The sequence below is a fragment of the Coregonus lavaretus genome (genome assembly GCF_964263955.1).
Source record: "Coregonus lavaretus genome assembly, chromosome: 15".
NCBI classification, from domain to species: Eukaryota; Metazoa; Chordata; class Actinopteri; order Salmoniformes; family Salmonidae; genus Coregonus; species Coregonus lavaretus.
Window position 1 is genome coordinate 33,095,737 of NC_140002.1, and position 20,603 is coordinate 33,116,339.

The 20,603-nt window shown below is 40.4% G+C and overlaps 1 protein-coding gene across 1 annotated transcript in view; it reads right to left on the reverse strand.

Annotated features, from left to right (window-relative positions):
* Positions 1-7,986: 7,986 nt before the first annotated feature.
* Positions 7,987-20,603, reverse strand: part of LOC311142782 (SWI/SNF-related matrix-associated actin-dependent regulator of chromatin subfamily A member 5-like) — a 35,337-nt gene continuing 22,720 nt past the window's right edge. Inside the window, exons 14-24 of the mRNA XM_084178456.1 lie at positions 17,536-17,668; positions 16,238-16,383; positions 13,765-13,893; positions 13,232-13,342; positions 11,439-11,552; positions 10,673-10,795; positions 10,394-10,526; positions 10,099-10,217; positions 9,632-9,844; positions 8,879-8,989; positions 7,987-8,681 (exon numbers count right to left, since the gene is read on the reverse strand). Coding sequence (XP_084034582.1) covers positions 8,613-8,681; positions 8,879-8,989; positions 9,632-9,844; positions 10,099-10,217; positions 10,394-10,526; positions 10,673-10,795; positions 11,439-11,552; positions 13,232-13,342; positions 13,765-13,893; positions 16,238-16,383; positions 17,536-17,668 — 1,401 coding nt within the window. The 3' untranslated portion in view covers positions 7,987-8,612. The remainder of the gene's footprint in view (positions 8,682-8,878; positions 8,990-9,631; positions 9,845-10,098; positions 10,218-10,393; positions 10,527-10,672; positions 10,796-11,438; positions 11,553-13,231; positions 13,343-13,764; positions 13,894-16,237; positions 16,384-17,535; positions 17,669-20,603) is intronic.

Here is a 20,603-nt window from a genome sequence, read left to right on the forward strand (position 1 = left end):
ACTTTGATTTTCTGTCATATTTTCTTTGTAGAATAAATTGAACATTGAGTTATGCTACATTCTTCCTCCCACCTCAAAAAGACATTGTGAGATTGGATTTCCAGCTCATTTAACAGGCAGAAAAAGTGTGAATGGCATTCTGGCTCTTGGACTGGGAGTAATTCAGATTGTAATGAGTAATCTGGGCCATGTCCTGTCCCGGGTAGTGGAATCACTGTGTGACTGAATACAGAGGTTTATTCAAGCACCTCTACAGGTGTTGGGGAAAATCCGAGCTCCGCTGCCTCTGTAATACAGAAGTCCCTTTCCTCAGATCAGAACACATCTGCTGTGAGATTGGATGCAGGGCTCTCTCTTTTAAATAAAGTGACAGGTGACACAGTTTGCCCTTACAAAAAAAACACGTCAAATTTGTATTTCCACACGTGAAAATCACATTTTCAAATGTGAAATAGCATTTCCACATGTGAAATACCTGTTTGCACATGTTGAGCTTAAATTTCACGTGAAACCATATTTTCACATCTGAGAAAAAATACATGCTTTCACCTCACATGTGAATTTTAAAAACTTTCACGTGAAAATCGGATATGCAAATCTCACTTTCATATGTGGAATTGCAAGTTCCCCATGTCAAAAACAATCATATGTGAAAATCTAATTTGCAGAAACATTTCCAGGGTGGAAATAATGTTATTCTCCTCACATCTGAAAAGGTGGTGTTAACATGTCGCAGTAGCAATGTTTCCACATATGGAATTGCAAATTCTGTAACGCCATTCTGTAAAAGCCTACCTGAGTATAATAATTCAACTCCATAAAAAATGATGATCTCTTATTTCTGAGCCATCCATTCGGAATGTTACTGTTGCAGGCACACGCCTCTCTTCATACCTTGGTTAGTGACCGTTGGAAGAAGCCTGGCGAAAATAACAGAGACGCTAGCGCTACGTGTCTCCTTATTTATCCTGTTTAACATGTTAAAATTAGCACTGTCAGAGTTATTAATCAGTTAACTTTTTGCAATTTTATTGCAATTTGTCTTTTTTATTGCACTGTCTGAAAGCGTTCAAAATACACTGAAAACGTCCAAAATGCATAATCTATACAGTCTAAAACAACAATGCAATGTCAAAACAAATAGACTTTGAGGTTAAAGAAAGTATGTTTATCAATTTACCTGATTTTGCTAATCGTTACTTTGGACAAAGTCAAGATGTCAATATTCTTGTAATGCTTTTTGTCTAAAAAAAATCTGAAATTACAGCTCAATCCTGCGATATACTCGATTACATTGTTGAATTGTTTGACAGCCCAAGTTGACTTTAAAATATGAAAATGCACATGTGAAAGTGTAGTGGACATGAGTCAGTCATGGTTGCTCATGACTTCAAAATTAGTGTTGAACCTCTTGGTCTAATGGTGAAGATGTTGGCTGAGACCCCGGTTCTAATCCCGGCAGTTATAAGCAAACATATAATATCACATGTGAAATGTTGGGAAACCACGTGTCTGAGTCATGTGAAAAACGTACATGTGAAAAATCCATGTGAAGTGTCACACGTGTCCGAAAACCATGTGTGTGACTTGTGAAAATATCATGTTTTTCACAGGTGTTCTTTCCACTTTTTTTTGTAAGTGTGCCTTTTGTAAGAGGTCCAGGAGCGCTTGTCTGACTTTTTAACAGCGTACGAGAGGTGAAACATCCACAGGTCTCATGAAGCCATATTGATTTAAAATCAGCAGCAGTGGCCAGATGTGCGTGGACGCAGGAGGACAGCGGGGGGCTTATTGAAGGTCTGGGCTTTGGGAGCTGGTCAACAGGTGTACTGTTAGAATGACCTGCTGTGCTTGATAAAAGACAGTACGGGCTGTACGTGCTATTTCTATTCAGGGAACAGATGAATCACAAGATGCAGGAGGGTATGGAAGAATGGCACATGGGTGGGTGGGAAAGCAGATGGAGATTATGAAAAAGTACTTGGCATTGGCTGAACAATACAATAGAAAGGCAGCAGCAGGCAGTTCTGACAGCAGAACTAACAGTTACACTAAGGCATAGTGGCAAGGCACTGGGAGACAAGCCAGCAGCAGAGGAGGCCACAGGATATTAGGACTGGGTGTCAAGAGTAGGAGGAATGGTAAGCTGAATTAATTACAGGCTTTAAAAGTGAGACTCTCCTTCTTTATGATGTATGTTGACTGTCATTGAACACTATATGTAGTTCAGCTGGCTTGCTGTCATGTTGATGTCACCTGTGGAAATTATATGAATTATACGTATGATAGGCTAGTGATAGTGATATACATAGAAACAATACACAGTAAAAAAAAAAAAAAAAAGAATAAACAACTTGGAAATCAAGTGATTATGTTAGCACTGCACATGCCATACCGTTCTTGCCACAACCAGCACCTTGGTTAGAGTAGGCCTACACAGAGCTGTGCACAATGGTTTTCTTTTTCCCACAAGGAATAAACAGCCTGTCGCCTTGGGGCATTGTGCTTGGGTCATGTGTGAATGTAAATCTGTAAATCTGTCAACCAGAAGTGATATTAGACTGGGAGGTCATACCGATATTGTGGACTGCATATAGCTCTTCTTACAGCAACCTAATGAGGTGCATAATTACAAATATAAACAATACTCATAAAAAAATTGTGATTGTTGTTCATTTAGAGTGATTGGTGAGGTGATTTGGTCCAACAAGTAGGTCACTTTAGTCCTGAACAGGTTCTGCAGAAAACACTGGTACTTACTGGAAGATCATGAAAATCATCATGAAACACCCCATCATTAGCATTGTTAATTAATTTGTAAGACAGAATAGTCATCTTGCCATATGTAGAACATTGCTCTCTCACCAGACAGCAGTTAGTGCTGTAAATGTGCAGGGTGTCATCTCTCATAACCTGACTGGCAGCCGTCAAGCGATGGAAAATTACTTGGAGACAGGCCAAGGTTTCCTCACCCCTCTATTGCTGGGCCTGACAGCGAGAATAGCAGCTATTATCATGTACTGTTCACAGGGTGTTTAGTTGGCCAAATAGAGTCTCAGGGGCAACATTGTGTCTTCCTCACAGACAGAGCTGATGCCATTTTGACTTCACATATATAAACTGAGAAAATAGTGTTAGAGGGGCAGTGCAGTTAAAAACATGTTTTTTTCTTCATTTTTTTGTATGATTTTTCCACACTATGAAGTTGAAATAACACAATGAAATTGTGACAATGATGATAATGCCCTTTTTGTGTAAGAGCTGTTTAAAAAAAAAAAGTAATTCAGCCTATTCAGGTGAGATGGAACTTTTAGCCCACATCATGAAGTCACAAGGTGATCTTTGTAGGCCTCCTGTAGCTCAGTTGGTAGAGCATGGCGCTTTGCAATGCCAGGGTTGTGGGTTTGATTCCCATGGGGGGACAGTGTGAAAAATGTATGCACTCACTAACTGTAAGTCGCTCTGGATAAGAGCGTCTGCTAAATGACTAAAATGTAAATGATTATAATAGACCAATGCCTTTTAATCTGGGTAAGGGGGTGGGCTCTAGACCATCCTATCAGCCAATCAGGGCTGTGTATGTAGATATCTTCAAATTTGTTTCCTAACGCCAACACGATCAGACTGAGCATTTCAAGGGCCAAAGGATTCTCAGGGAAATTTCGGAGTTATTTTAATTAAATAACACACATTGATTTATTTGACATACAGTGATGATTTAAAAATACAATTACAAGGACATATGGATTTTTCACATCAGTGTTGTGAATCAAGAAATGTATCTAAACAGTTGGTACAGGTACAATGAGAGATGTAATCTCTTCACCCATAATTTAAATTGTTCTAAAACCACCAAAAGGCAACTCCAATTCAAATTTGGCCATTTCACACAATTTACTTTCTATTGAGTAATTTCAGATGAAAGTTCACACTGATACACCATAGTTTCCAGCAATATCACAAGGAGAAGATAGAAATTAAATGAAATAAACTAAGACTATCTTTGGAGAAATCGATTACAAACTCTATTACAGAGTCAATTTTGTGTTAATGTCAACAGACAAATTATCTTTGCGACTGAGAATTATCTCTGTGTACCATCTACAGGGACAAGAAACAAGTAAACTTGAAAACATCACCTTTCTAACTTGTCTTAAGTCGTGTTTCATCGGCCCTGTCTCACCTGGGACTGAGATCACTTGAAAATCAAAGGCAAACACATTGAATGGAGGGAAACCTGTGAGAGGCTGTTTTTGCTTTCATTTCTTTTAGTTTTTCCTCCTTTCTTTCCTCTAATCAATTGATGGCAATCTCTGAGGGCCTCATTATTTCTTAATTATAGATAGGTTGGCTCTACGACTTGGGACCAGAGTTTTATGAGGGTTGTCATGCATCATGGCTCCCTTCTTCTCACTGAGCATTTATAAGACAACAGTTCACCTTGGGATATTCTCTAGGAGGACAATGGAATGACTCTCACTCTTAAAGTAAGGGAATCATATTCATCAGCACAAAGAAAAAACTATTTGACAGTGTCAGTGTATCACACAATGTTGTCTTTCAGATGATGCAGTAGCCCACAGTATAAGATATTCCTGATTGACAATGTACACAAACATAATACATCTAACAATATTTTAATTATGCATTATGCATCGTATGTAGTTTAGTCTGATAAATAGGGTTACTGTTGTCCCCAGTCACAATTTAAATTGTATATCAACTAAGTGACACAAACTAAAGCTCCTAGTGATTCACACCAATTAGTGCAAGATGCATCATTAAAAAAAAAAGGACTATTTGAAAAGCGACAAATGAGAACATCCCCATTAACTCATAATTAGATAATCCATGCATTAGGAAGGAAGTAATGTTGTTAACATTTATCACACCTGAGTGATCATCACAGATCCGGTTTGTCGCTCCCTCTGGCTCGTGCAGTGGAGGAGATCTTCGTGGGCTATACTCAGCCTTGTCTCAGGGTAGTAGGTTGGTGGTCTGTTGATATCCCTCTGGTGGTGTGGGGGCTGTGCTTTGGCAAAGTGGGTGGTTATATCCTGCCTGGTTGGCACTGTCAAGGGTTATCGTCGGACGGGGCCACAGTGTCTCCCGACCCCCCCCCCCCCCCCGTCTCAGCCTCCAGTATCTGTGCTGCAATAGTCTATGTGCCAGGGGTCTAGGGTCAGTCTGTTATATCTGGTGTTATTCTCCTGTCTTATCCGGTGTCCTGTGTGAATTTAAGTATGCCCCCTCTAATTCTCTCTCTCCCTCCCATCCCTGAGGACCTGAGCCCTAGGACCATGCCTCAGGACTACCTGGCCTGATGACTCCTTGCTGTCCACTCCACCTGGTCGTGCTGCTGCTCCAGTTTCCACTCTTCTGCCTGCGGCTATGGAACCCTGACCTGTTTACCGGACGTGCTACATTGTCCCAGACCTGCTGTTTTCAACTCTCTCTCTCCACTGCACCTGCTATTTCAACCTCTAAATGCCCGGCTATGAAAAGCCAAGTGACATTTACTCCTGATGTACTGACCTGTTGCAACATCTACAACCACTGTGATTATTATTTGACCCTGCTGGTCATCTATGAACGTTTGAACATCTTGGAGAAAAATCTGGCCTTAATGGCCATGTACTGTTATAATCTCCACCCGGCACAGCCAGAAGAGGTTTCTTCCTAGGTTTCTGCCTTTCTAGGGAGTTTTTCCTAGCCACCATGCATCTACATCTGCATTGCTTGCTGTTTGGGTTTTTGGGCTGGGTTTCTGTATAGCACTTTGTGACATCTGCTGATGTAAAAAGGGCTTTATAAATACAATTTGATTGATTGAATTTGATTGAGATACTGTATGTGTTAATTAGAACTAGGCTGCATGTAGCTCCACAGACTTTTAAAGCTAAGGCAGAAAACACCTTAAAGATCTGCATGCTCCCGAGATTCACTTAGTTTTTCTAAATATAAAATAAATTAAATATGCCATTTAGCAGACGCTTTTATCCAAAGCGACTTACAGTCATGCGTGCATACATTCTTTGTGTATGGGTGGTCCCGGGGATCGAACCCACTACCTTGGCGTTACAAGCGCCATGCTCTACCAGCTGAGCTACAGAGCTACAGTTGTTTGTAAGTGTTAGTTACAGTATAAATTGCAGGGCCTAATATCACAGTCTCCATCAGATCATGCTAACACAGTCTCACAGTTTACACACTCTCTGAAGCAGCAATTCTATTTCAGTTGGATTAAAGGTAAAGTATGTGTGATTTGAATTACAGCTTTTTGAAAACATAATAAAAAACAAGTTGAGTTGGTTTCAAGGCAAATATCCACATACTGAAGGGTGGTTTGCAATATCTTTGGTTTCTTAACAGGTTATAAATGGCATGATGAATATACTATAGTATATTCTCAGACTTGTCACCTGCTTCAACACTGGTGACGCTGCCTCTTATTCTAGGACAGCGTTAAAATGCCCCCATGTGGACATATAGTGTAACTTCATCCCCCATGAAGGCACGAAGAGTTCCCTCCCAATAATATGTGAGCAGCTTAGATTCATCATTGCTAAGTGAAGCTTATTACTGCTCTATAATTTGTAAAAGGGGAACCACACACATTGGGGGTCCAACATGTTGTAGCAGTCAGTATCAATACAATATATACCGCATGACCAAAAGTATGTGGACACCTGCTCGTCGAATATCTCATTCCATAATCATGGGCATTAATATGGAGTTGGTCCCCCCTTTGCTGCTATAACAGGCTCCACTCTTCTGGGAAGGCTTTCCACTAGATGTTGGAACATTGCTGCGGGGTCTTGCTTCCATTCAGCCACAAGAGCATTAGTGAGGTCGGGCACTGATGTTGGGCGATTAGGCCTGGCTCGCAGTCTGCATTCCAATTAATCCCAAAGGTGTTCGATGGAGTTAAGGTCAGGGCTCTGTGCAGGCCAGTCAAGGTCTTCCACACCGATCTCGACAAACCATTTCTGTATGGACCTCGCTTTGTGCACAGGGGCATTGTCATGCTGAAACAGGAAAGGGCCTTCCCCAAACTGTTGCCACAAAGTTGGAAGCACAGAATGGTCTAGAATTTCATTTTATGCTGTAGCATTGAGATTTCCCTTCACTGGAACTAAGGGGCCTAGCCCGAACCATGAAAAACAACCCCAGACCATTATTCCTCCTCCACCAAACTTTACAGTTGGCACTATGCATTGGGACAGGTAGCGTTCTCCTGGTATCCGCCAAACCCAGATTCGCCAGATGGTGAAGCGGGATTCATCCCTCCAAAGAACGCGTCCAATGGCGGCGAGCTTTACACCACTCCAGCCGACACTTGGCTTGTGTGTGGCTGCTCGGCCATGGAAACCCATTTCATGAAGCTCCCGATGAACAGTTCTTGTGCTGATGTTGCATCCAGAGGCAGTTTGGAACTTGGTAGTGAGTGTTGTGTTGCAACCGAGGACTGACGATTTTTATGCTTCAGCACTCGGCGGTCCCGTTCTGTGAGCTTGTGAGGCCTACAACTTTGCGGCTGAGCCGTTGTTGTGCCTAGCTGTTTCCACTTCACAATAACAGCACTTACAGTTGACTGGGGCAGCTCTAGCAGTGCAGAAATTTGACGAACTGTCTTGTTGGAAAGGTGGCATCCTATGACGTTGCCACGTTGAAAAAGTCACTGAGCTCTTTGGTAAGGCCATTCTACTGCCAATGTTTGTCTATGGAGATTGCATGACTGTGTGCTCAATTTTATACACCTGTCAGCAACTGCTGCAGCTGAAATAGCCGAATCCAGTCATTTGAAGGGGTGTCCACATACTTTTGTATATAGTAGTTAGTGCCTAATACTCATGGTCCTTATCTTATGTAATACTATCTGCTACTGTTGGGTTCACAGCTTTCTTTACTTTAGTTTGATGAGTTTAATATAATGTATATGAGGATTTTGTGTGACATAAAAGTTACTCGCAACAAAGGTCAAGTACTGTATAACTAAGGTTGGATTTTGTTTAATGAACTCATACATTTAAAAAAATTAACAGGAAAAGCTAAATACAACAGTAACTTTTTGTTCAAATACCAACACTTAAAATAGCTTAAAAGGATCAATGAAATTAAACTCAATATAAAAAGAGCTTAGGATATGTGCAAAGCAATGGGTTATATAAGGTGCATACAGGGAACCTCTTGATGTAACATAATAACAATGTGTCAAACACATAGCTTCAAAAACAGCCATGCACAAAATGGAGGAAAAACAAACATACAAAGGTTGTTATTTCACCACCATGCCAACTACACAAGACATGAAACAACAATCAAAACACATCCGTAGATACATATAGCATGTTGAGTTTCAAAGGGCATCAAATAATTGCAAAAAATAGTAATACAAAATGTCTTAAAAATGAGAAGCAACTCACTTCCACAGAAACTACTACAGCTATTGAAGGTTGTGTTTGTATTTTTTGTGTGGGTGATTAATGCTGTTTGTTGTTGATGGGCCAAATCCTAACTTGAGAACTGTGTGTGTAAATCAAATGATCAAATTACTTATCTTTCAAGTTAGGATTGGGCCTGGTGGGAGCTACATTAATTACATGACATCTTCAGGCTCTCGCTTTCTTCTCTTTGCGTCCTGTGGCTTCTGATGATGCATCTGCCTTCCTTTTGTGAGTCTTAGAATAAAAATGACATTAGAATCAAATCAATTGCATGTCTATGTGTAAATGTTACAATGTACGTATGAAATATGAATATTCTAACACATGAGTATTGATCCATTTGTCATGGTAACATGGTTCAGAATTCTCAAGATGGTCAACCAATATGCCTATTTCTTCCCACAAAATATATAATTCGTAAGATCAATTACCGTCTGGCTTTTTGGGGTCCTTTTCTTTTTTTCAGCACGCTCCTTTTCCTCAATCTCCATATTTTCTTTTTCAATGAGAGAGATGAGAGTGTTACAGCGTCGCTGGAGTTCCTGGGGGAACAAGAGACAGCTGTTAGCAGAGAACAAGAAAACAATAGTACAATGGATGTCTGCTGTTCTATCTATGTTAGCCAGTCTGTTTGAAGCAAAAAATTTTTTTTATATTCATTCAATATGCTCCTCTTGTGGTTATTACAGTTTTTGTTCATAATATTGACATTTCAATAACCAAAACCGTTCATGTTACATACCACTTTGTCAAATGCACAAAGTGATGGAATATAACCCCAGAGAGGTAAGTGTGTCTGTATACTGGTGATGCATGAAACTGAATCTATAGGATAGCCTTTCGTCCCATGAATTCTCATCCATCTCAACTTGTAAAGGAGGAACACATTGAAACAAATTCAATTCTATATTCCGCCATACCTACTATAAATGTGAGAGGAAAGCTAACAAGATGGTCTCTGAATTCACTAGAAATGTACTATAGTCTATAATAAAAGTAATAAAACACGTTTTTATGATGGATCCAGAGAAAGTAAAGAAGTAGGGACACTAAGACACTGTAACTGGGTTTATTGACTATCCCAGAGGCAGTCCAGGTGTCATATCAAATAAGTGTCCCCATGTTTGCTCACCTAAACCTTCTAACAGCTATAACATAGTCAAACTGTTCAGGGCATACTATACCATGGCAGTTCGGGACTTGATGAACCAGTCAAATCTGAACTGGGGGGCGTTCCGGACACACTGTCGGAGTTCCTCATAAACATTCTCCTTGTCAAAGCCCATCTTGTGGAGCATACAGATCAGGAACCTGTCCTCCTCCTCCGTGTAGTTCTTCCCTTTATTGGTGCCATACTGAATCCTCAACTGGTGGAATGGGGCCTTGTATCTCGCAATCTGAAATGAATCAAAAACAACATTTTCCATTTAGTCAATTTGAAAATAATAATTTATCTTGGAGCATACTCAAAATAAAGGTTGCTACTAGCAAATTCAAATATGTAATTTCCACAGTGCTTAAAAGGGAAAATATGTTTTAGAGAGGCAATCATTGCATTTTAAAGATCAATACAAAAATACTTATCAGCCACTATCCAACACACTTGAGCACTTATTTAGAAAATCAAAACAACTTCTGTAAAGTAGTTCACCTTAGCATCCAGTGCCTTCTTAATGCTGATCCTCCTCTGGATGCGGGCCTCACCACGCTCGATCTGGGCCATGATTTTCTCAATATCCTGGAGTTCATTGCACCGCTCCCAGAAAATGGCTTGAAAATAAAAAAAGAGTATGAAAAGACTAGTGTGGAGCATATAAAAAGTAATAATAAACTGTAATAACCATGGTTATTTGAAACAGATACTAGAAAGGGTCTCTAGTAAACAACTGTAATGGAATAATAGATGAGGATGATTATGACGATGATGAGGACCTCCGGTATCTTACCAGAATATTCAATGACTTCTTCAGGGTTTTTCCCCTCGACTTCCCGAGCGATGTTGTCGATGTCATCACGGCCATATTTCTCATTGGCTTTAATGAACTGATTGAAATCTCGCTTGTTCCAACTTGTGAACCCCTGAGTAACAACATTCACTATAAACACAGCACTACAAGCTTTAGAATGTCTAATAATGTGGCACTTTTGTGACAAACACTACAGGGATCTTACTCAAATAATTTAGGAATCTAGACAGTTGTGTCTAGCCTAGCGCCCTCCAGTACCTGTGTAAGAAGCTTCTCCTTCTCCTCAGTCTCCTCAGGACTGAGGGGCCCCGCCTCGTCGATCTTCCTCTGCTCCTCCTTCTGCACCTGAGCAGAGTTGGGAATGTCAGGGCTCCTGGGCACCTGCAGCAGCACAAAGGAGAGGACAGACATAGCTCATATTAGAGACAGCTCTGATGAGACATAACACCGAACGGCTCTGTCTCTCGCTATGAGGCTGGGCGAGAGACCCCTAAGGCTGGGTGAAGCGATAGACAGGCCTGTTGGGGAACCAGGCTAACTGGGCAGAACTGAGCAGATGTACCCTGGGATCAGGTGGCATAGGGGGAATGTGTGTGTGTGTGTGTGTGTGTGTGTGTGTGTGTTCTGTGGTTCTGGCACCATGGAGGAGTAAAAGCTCCAATCTGTCTCACTTCAGCAGTCTGCCTTGGCAGCGAGTGCCTTGGCACAGTTAAGCACTTGGGATGCTGCTAACAAATGTCAGAGTTGAGACACACTTCTATGGGCTCTATTCCCCATCCCACAAGTAATATGTTGGCTCTGTGAAAGCCCAAGCTAACAGATTCCAAAATATTGTTTTTAAATATTCAACTTTGTAAATTGTTTCAGTAAAGTAGAACCAGTCAGAAGGGACATTCAAGTCACACTACCATGTGCAGGAAACAAGAATACATGACTATAAATGGCTAAGCTTAAAGCTACCTATGTCAACATGGGCACACTTTATTTATCCATCAGACAATGAACTTAACTACAGCTGTCTTACCTTGTAGCCTATTGTCTTCCTGTAGAAAAGGATCTCCATCTCTAGCAGCTCAAACAGGCGAGGGGGAAAGAACTGGAAGTCCTGGATGTTAGGCTGTTTGGGGGGACGTGGGGCCTGAAATACATTCATCATTATTAATCATGTTCTTGTGAGCAAGATTAACATGTACACCCCTTACATGGACATCATTCTGACTTCTTGACCATCATTATTTGGAAGATGTGGGAAACAAGAGGAATGATTAGGGTTGCAAAGCTACCGGTAATATACCAAAGTTACCAGTATCTTCTATAATTTTGGTAATGAACAGGTAATCTATGGCAATCTAATGTAATTTAGATAATTTATACTTTAAATACTTATTAAAAAATGTATTCATATTAATTTATTATATCTGTGTCCATATTGCCCATGAGTTTCTAGTGGATAGACCATATGGTTAAAGAGAAAATAGCCTAATTAATGTTGAAAGTATCTAATCAACAAAGGAATTATTTTAAATTAACTCCGCAACTCTTCCAAGTATTGACTTTTTTTCACAACTGCCACCAGTTTGGAAGTTACCAAAGTTTGAACGTTACCAAATTTATGGTAGTTACTTTGCAACCCTACAAATGGTTGACTACTGACTAGCAACTCTTCCACAGACAGAGAATATTCTCTCCACGAACACTTGGGATGCAGGGCAGAAACCAGATCCAGTGCCACAGGGTACAGCTTTGGATAAACAGCCATCTTTGCCTGCCAGAACTGGAGAGGTGACTCTGTAAACATGCCCCCCTTCACTTCTTCCAGGTATTTGCTCACACGGGGCACTTAATGCCCAGCCAGGTTGACTCTCCGGCTGGACAGTGACCTCTGACACAATCCTTGATGCGAGGAAGCTATATTTCTGAAAGCACTGTGGTTGAGATGCTTGCTGGATTTAACTTGCTTGCACCTTCATGGGGTACTCCTGCCCCACGGCTGTACTCTCTGATTTGCTGAAGTACAAAAGACTCTGCTTCACTCATCAGTGGCTCCATCTCTGTGGAGCGAAGTGCCAGAGAGACACTTCGGTCCATCAGGCAAGCTGCTGCAGGGGTTGGATCGAAGTTGGTTGCCAGAGGATTCAGTATGCATGCGAAGCGCTCACACAGTGACTTCAGGAGGACCTGTGCCAACTGTTTTGTAACAGTAGTTAACTGCAAGTGTGCCTTAAGGTTGAGAAGGCACGGCACCACATCAGACAGCAAGTGGCTGTCAGTTTGAAGTTGGTCGGTGAAGGTTGTAAACGGCTCCAGCAACTTCACAAGAAGTTCTAGCTTGACCCAGTCATACTCCGTGCTCGCCTTTGGATTTCTTCCCTGTTAGCTAGTGATAGTTCATGATAGTGATGCACAAGCTAGGCCTATTTGAAACATCGGCATCGACTAGCAGCATATACCCGCTAGATTCAGAAGCTTGAAAACCCCATTAGAAGATAAAGCTTGAAAGACCCATTTTTGTCCAAAGTTTAGAAGAAAAAAACTAAACATAATTTGATGTTATTATTATAAACAATTTTTGGTTTTGTAGTCAAATATAATAGCTTCAGTATAGTTTTAGTTTTTCAAATGTTTTTCGTTACATTTTTATTTCAGTTTACTAAATTGTTTTTCCAATTTTGTTTTTATTTTAGTTTCAGTTTTCGTTTAGTATAATAACCTTGATGGGGACAGCACTTGAATAAGCATGTAATTTATAAGCAGGGATGCAAAGCAAGGTGGCAGCCCCTGAAGTTTCTGTGTGATTGATCTGTGAGTGGGCGTTACCTTGGGGGCTCGAGGTTCACTGACACGCAGGGCCTCTCTGAAGTAGGCATCCACCGCATAGTTGGCTTTCCTTTCTCTTTTAGGAGGCTCGATCCATTCCATCATACTCAGCTACAAAAAAAGACCAGTCCATCCCTCACAAGGTGAATCAACTCAGTATACGGTATATGATGTACACCTCATTTCATGGTTACTGTGGTTTCATTAAGTTTATTTCATAAGCATCTATGAATAGTATACTCTGTATGTCATCTCTACCTCTATCACACAGTATTCACAAAGTTCAATAACTAAGATGAAATTCAACAAGGGAACTAGCTAATCAAAGTACAGTACCATATCAAGCTGCTCAGTTGGTTGAGCATGGCGCTTGCAATGCCAGGGTTGTGGGTTCGATTCCCACGGTGGACCAGAACGAAAAAGTATGCACTCACTACTGTAAGTCGCTCTAGATAAGATAGTCTGCTAAATGAATAAAATGTCAATGCAAAATGCTCTTTGATGCTATGACAAAGCATGTAGTAATTTGATACCTTTTGCTTCTCTCTGTAGTCCTCCCCTTCAAAATTGTAGAGGCTGGTCTCTGCTCCTCCGGTATCCACAGTGAAGTTCCTGAGGGAGCTCTCTCCCAGACCCTCCATGCGCTCGTTCATCTCAGCCGTCTAGGATAAGTCAAAAGGCAGTGGTGTAAAGTACTTAAGTAAAAGTACTACTTAAGTAGTTTTTTTGGGTATCTGTACTTTACTATATATATATATATATATATATATATATATATATATATATATATATATATATATATATATATATATATATATATATATATATATATATATACACATACACACACACACACACAGTGGGGAGAGCAAGTATTTGATACACTGCCGATTTTGCAGATTTTCCTACATACAAAGCATGTAGAGGTCTGTAATTTTTATCATAGGTACACTTCAACTGTGAGAGACAGAATCTAAAACAAAAATCCAGAAAATCACATTGTATGATTTTTAAGTAATTAATTTGCATTTTATAGCATGACATAAGTATTTGATCACCTACCAACCAGTAAGAATTCCGGCTCTCACCAGACCTGTTAGTTTTTCTTTAAGAAGCCCTCCTGTTCTCCACTCATTACCTGTATTAACTGCACCTGTTTGAACTCGTTACCTGTATAAAAGACACCTATCCACACACTCAATCAAACAGACTCCAACCTCTCCACAATGGCCAAGACCAGAGAGCTGTGTAAGGACATCAGGGATAAAATTGTAGGGATGGGCTACAGGACAATAGGCAAGCAGCTTGGTGAGAAGGCAACAACTGTTGGCGCAATTATTAGAAAATGGAAGAAGTTCAAGATGACGGTCAATCACCCTCGGTCTGGGGCTCCATGCAAGATCTCACCTCGTGGGGCATCAATGATCATGAGGAAGGTGAGGGATCAGCCCAGAACTACACGGCAGGACCTGGTCAATGACCTGAAGAGAGCTGGGACCACAGTCTCAAAGAAAACCATTAGTAACACACTACGCCGTCATGGATTAAAATCCTGCAGCGCACGCAAGGTCCCCCTGCTCAAGCCAGCGCATGTCCAGGCCCGTCTGAAGTTTGCCAATGACCATCTGGATGATCCAGAGGAGGAATGGGAGAAGGTCATGTGGTCTGATGAGACAAAAATATAGCTTTTTTGAGGAAGAAGAAGGATGAGTACAACCCCAAGAACACCATCCCAACCGTGAAGCATGGAGGTGGAAACATCATTCTTTGGGGATGCTTTTCTGCAAAGGGGACAGGACGACTGCACTGTATTGAGGGGAGGATGGATGGGGCCATGTATTGCGAGATCTTGGCCAACAACCTCCTTCCCTCAGTAAGAGCATTGAAGATGGGTCGTGGCTGGGTCTTCCAGCATGACAACGACCCGAAACACACAGCCAGAGCAACTAAGAAGTGGCTCCGTAAGAAGCATCTCAAGGTCCTGGAGTGGCCTAGCCAGTCTCCAGACCTGAACCCAATAGAAAATCTTTGGAGGGAGCTGAAAGTCCGTATTGCCCAGCAACAGCCCCGAAACCTGAAGGATCTGGAGAAGGTCTGTATGGAGGAGTGGGTCAAAATCCCTGCTGCAGTGTGTGCAAACCTGGTCAAGACCTACAGGAAACATAATAAAGGTTTCTGTACCAAATATTAAGTTCTGCTTTTCTGATATATCAAATACTTATGTCATGCAATAAAATGCAAATTAATTACTTAAAAATCATACAATGTGATTTTGTCTCTCACAGTTGAAGTGTACCTATGATAAAAATTACAGACCTCTACATGCTTTGTAAGTAGGAAAACCTGCAAAATCGGCAGTGTATCAAATACTTGTTCTCCCCACTGTATATATGTATGTGCATATATACATACATACATACATATATTTGACTACTTTTACTCCACTACATTCCTAAAGGAAATAATGTACTTATTTTTCCATACATTTTCCCTGACACCCAAAAGTACTCGTTACATTTCGAATGCTTAGCAAGACAGGAAAATGGTCCAATTCATGCACTTATCAAGAGAACATCCCTGGTCATCCCTACTACCTCTGATCTGGTGGACTCCCTAAACACAAATGCTTAGTTTGTAAATTATGTCTGAGTGTTGGAGTGTACCCCTGGCTATCTGTAAATTAAAAAAACAAGAAAATCGTGCCGTCTGGTTTGCTTAAAATAAGGAATGTGAAATGATTTATACTTTTGCTTTTGATACTTAAGTATATTTTCGCAATTACATTTACTTTTGATACTTAAGTATTTTTAAACCAAAAATGTTTTGTATTTTACTGGGTGACTTTCACTTGAGTCATTTTCTATTAAGGTATCTTTACTTTTACTCAAGTATGACAATTGGGTACTTTTTCCACCACTGTCAAAAGGACAGGTGAGCACAGAGAACCAAGCAGCCAGTCTGTCAACCAAACACTGTGTACTGATCCTTCACATGGTGCTCACTCACCTTCTTTGCCCCCCTCTCTAAGATGGTGTTGATGTCTTCGTCCGTGAGCTCATTGTCTTTGGAGGCGAAGACGTGAGTGGCCCCATGCCTGATCATCTGCAGCATCTCATCTTTCCCCAGCTTGTTGGACTGCTCCATCAGCCTCCCTGGAAAGTTGAAAAGATGTGAGAAGTAGTTGGGGTGTGGGACTGAATGTACAAGACCCTGCAGCAGGCACTTACAGCCATGTCTCAGGGTCTAGATCATTCTATAAACTACTAAAGTATCTGTATACATGCATGCATGTACAGCATATATGTGTGGTCTAATTTTGTCTCAAGCCTAACCAAGGTCTGTCTTGCCTGTCCCAAGGACCATTGCTAAACAACACTTTAATGATATGGGCCACATTACAAATTCAAGTCTGATTTACTGTCTGCTATGAGTCAGACCAATTTTTTTTTAAACAAAGGTAAGGCCACATTTAAGGGATTTGAACATAGAATTAGGAATTAGAATGCTAGAATGGACATGAACCTTCTTATGATGGTCCAAAGGTCAGTCATGTTGGTCAGGGAGTTGGTCAACCACAGTTTGCCAGTGCTGTGATAAGATATTGTGTAAAAACAATGAATGTGAAGAATGAATCTGCACTGTATGTGTGTTAGCTAGCTAGCCAGGCAGTTTAAGAGGAATTAACTGCCACTATGCCAACATTCCATTCAAACAATGCAGTCAATCCACAGCCATACACTGGCTCAGATCAGTTAATGATAATAATAATAATAATAATAATAATAATTAATAATTAATTTAATTTGTAAAGCTCTTTTCTCACACCCAAGGCACTGAATAGGACTTGGACAAGTTATAAATGCAACAAGTACTGCTATTGTATCATATAATAGCACCCAGCTTTCCAAGAAAACAAAATCTGAGACATTTATGGTCTGTTTACATATATTTTAGATGCTGTTTGTTCAGAAAATGTGTATAAAAGCCATACTGTATTTATTATATGACAATATTTTAGGTTGACTATAATTCCATTACATAATTTCTGATACATCACATGCCTTACTTTTATTTTCCTGTGTAAGTAAAAGCAGGAAATGCATCACCTATGCCTCTACTGCCATTAATTCCAATTAGACTGGTTTTGAATTTCTCCCTGACCAAGATGGCTGCCATTTTCGCACCATTATGGAACTTTGAGGGTTTATGACATAACCCCTCTAGTAATGTAATATGATCTATATGGATTTGAAAGCCATGTAATGACAAACCACGAAGTCGCAAATTAAAACCATGCTGAATACCTTGTTGTATAACAATGGAGTCTAGCCTCAACTTCATCTCAGCTCTCTCTACAATCCTCTCTTCGACTGTATTATCAGTGATGAGGCGGAACACTCGCACAGGTTTCTTCTGACCAATTCTATGAGCCCTGTCCTAGAGAGGCAAAAACAAAACACACTGATTGCCTCAGTGTTTGAGGTGTCTATTTCTTTGAAACAAGACACTTTTTATAAGTACAAGACAAGATACAAGCCAGTGTTGTAAACTAACATTACTAGTATTTTTGTATGCATGACATCTAAGTGCCTTTGAAAAGTATTCAGACCCCTTCCCTTTTTCCACATTTTGTTATGTTACAGCCTTATTCTAAAATGAATAAAAATATATATATATATATCCTCAATCTACATACAATACCCCATAATGACAAAGAAAAAATAAGTTTGGACATTTTTGAAAATGTATAAAAACAAAAAAACAGAAATACCTTATTTACATAAGTATTCAGACCCTTTTTATTTTTTAGGGGGTAGATCAGCTTTAATATTTCAGATAGATTGTAACTTCCATCAATGTAATTGTCTGCATCAATTCCAATCCCCCATATGTTTTTCTTCTCGCAAATATATATATATATATATATATATATATATATATATATATATATATATATATATATATATATATATACACACACATACATACAGTGGGGAGAACAAGTATTTGATACACTGCCGATTTTGCAGGTTTTCCTACTTACAAAGCATGTAGAGGTCTGTAATTTTTATCATAGGTACACTTCAACTGTGAGAGACGGAATCTAAAACAAAAATCCAGAAAATCACATTGTATGATTTTTAAGTAATTAATTTGCATTTTATTGCATGACATAAGTATTTGATCACCTACCAACCAGTAAGAATTCCGGCTCTCACAGACCTGTTAGTTTTTCTTTAAGAAGCCCTCCTGTTCTCCACTCATTGCCTGTATTAACTGCACCTGTTTGAACTCGTTACCTGTATAAAAGACACCTGTCCACACACTCAATCAAACAGACTCCAACCTCTCCACAATGGCCAAGACCAGAGAGCTGTGTAAGAACATCAGGGATAAAATTGTAGACCTGCACAAGGCTGGGATGGGCTACAGGACAATAGGCAAGCAGCTTGGTGAGAAGGCAACAACTGTTGGCGCAATTATTAGAAAATGGAAGAAGTTCAAGATGACGGTCAATCACCCTCGGTCTGGGGCTCCATGCAAGATCTCACCTCGTGGGGCATCAATGATCATGAGGAAGGTGAGGGATCAGCCCAGAACTGCACGGCAGGACCTGGTCAATGACCTGAAGAGAGCTGGGACCACAGTCTCAAAGAAAACCATTACTAACACACTACGCCGTCATGGATTAAAATCCTGCAGCGCACGCATGGTCCCCCTGCTTAAGCCAGCGCATGTCCAGGCCCGTCTGAAGTTTGCCAATGACCATCTGGATGATCCAGAGGAGGAATGGGAGAAGGTCATGTGGTCTGATGAGACAAAAATTGAGCTTTTTGGTCTAAACTCTACTCGCCGTGTTTGGAGGAAGAAGAAGGATGAGTACAACCCCAAGAACACCATCCCAACCGTGAAGCATGGAGGTGGAAACATCATTCTTTGGGGATGCTTTTCTGCAAAGGGGACAGGACGACTGCACCGTATTGAGGGGAGGATGGATGGGGCCATGTATCGCGAGATCTTGGCCAACAACCTCCTTCCCTCAGTAAGAGCATTGAAGATGGGTCGTGGCTGGGTCTTCCAGCATGACAACGACCCGAAACACACAGCCAGGGCAACTAAGGAGTGGCTCCGTAAGAAGCATCTCAAGGTCCTGGAGTGGCCTAGCCAGTCTCCAGACCTGAACCCAATAGAACATCTTTGGATGGAGCTGAAAGTCTGTATTGCACAGCGACAGCCCCGAAACCTGAAGGGTCTGGATAAGGTCTGTATGGAGGAGTGGGCCAAAATCCCTGCTGCAGTGTGTGCAAACCTGGTCAAGACCTACAGGAAACGTATGATCTCTGTAATTGCAAACAAAGGTTTCTGTACCAAATATTAAGTTCTGCTTTTCTGATGTATCAAATACTTATGTCATGCAATAAAATGCAAATTAATTACTTAAAAATCATACAATGTGATTTTCTGGATTTTTGTTTTAGATTCCGTCTCTCACAGTTGAAGTGTACCTATGACAAAAATTACAGACCTCTACATGCTTTGTAAGTAGGAAAACCTGCAAAATCGGCAGTGTATCAAATACTTGTTCTCCCCACTGTATATACATATACATACACACACACACACACACACACACACACACACACACACATATCTATTTACATACATACATATATACACACACACACACACACACACACACACACACACACACACACATATCTATTTACATACATACATATATACATACATCCATACACACACACATATCCTTTTTTAAATTATATTTCCCTTCATTACTTTCCAACCCCACCACCCCTTCCCCAATTGGAGTAAACTAGTGAACAACAACGCTTAGGCCTCTACTTCCAGCCCATACATACTATTTACATTTTATGGACACAGTCAAATTCTACAATAATTATATTTGTTTGTTTTTACTCCTGAACTTCCCCCAATCATTTTCATGATGTCCATCTGGTTTGCTTCTATATGCCATATTTTTCTAACTGTGCTCTTTCACAAAAGCTCTAAACCTATAACCTATATACTTATTATGGACACAGTATGCTTTACATTAGTTATCTTGTTGTTATTAGTTGTTGTTATTAGTCCCATCCTTCAGCTCCATTCAACACCTCCCATCTATCTCGTAACACCATCCATATTGGATTTCTATTTGCCATATATTTTTCAACTGTACCAAAACAAATGATCTAATGATTTTGTCTCTTCGCAGCAAAATCTGCAGAGCTGGGAAGATTGTATCCCCCATGTATAAAAACTAAAAAACAGAAATACCTTATTTACATAAGTATTCAGACCCGTTCCTATGAGACTCGAAATTGAGCTGAGGTGCATCCTGTTTCCATTG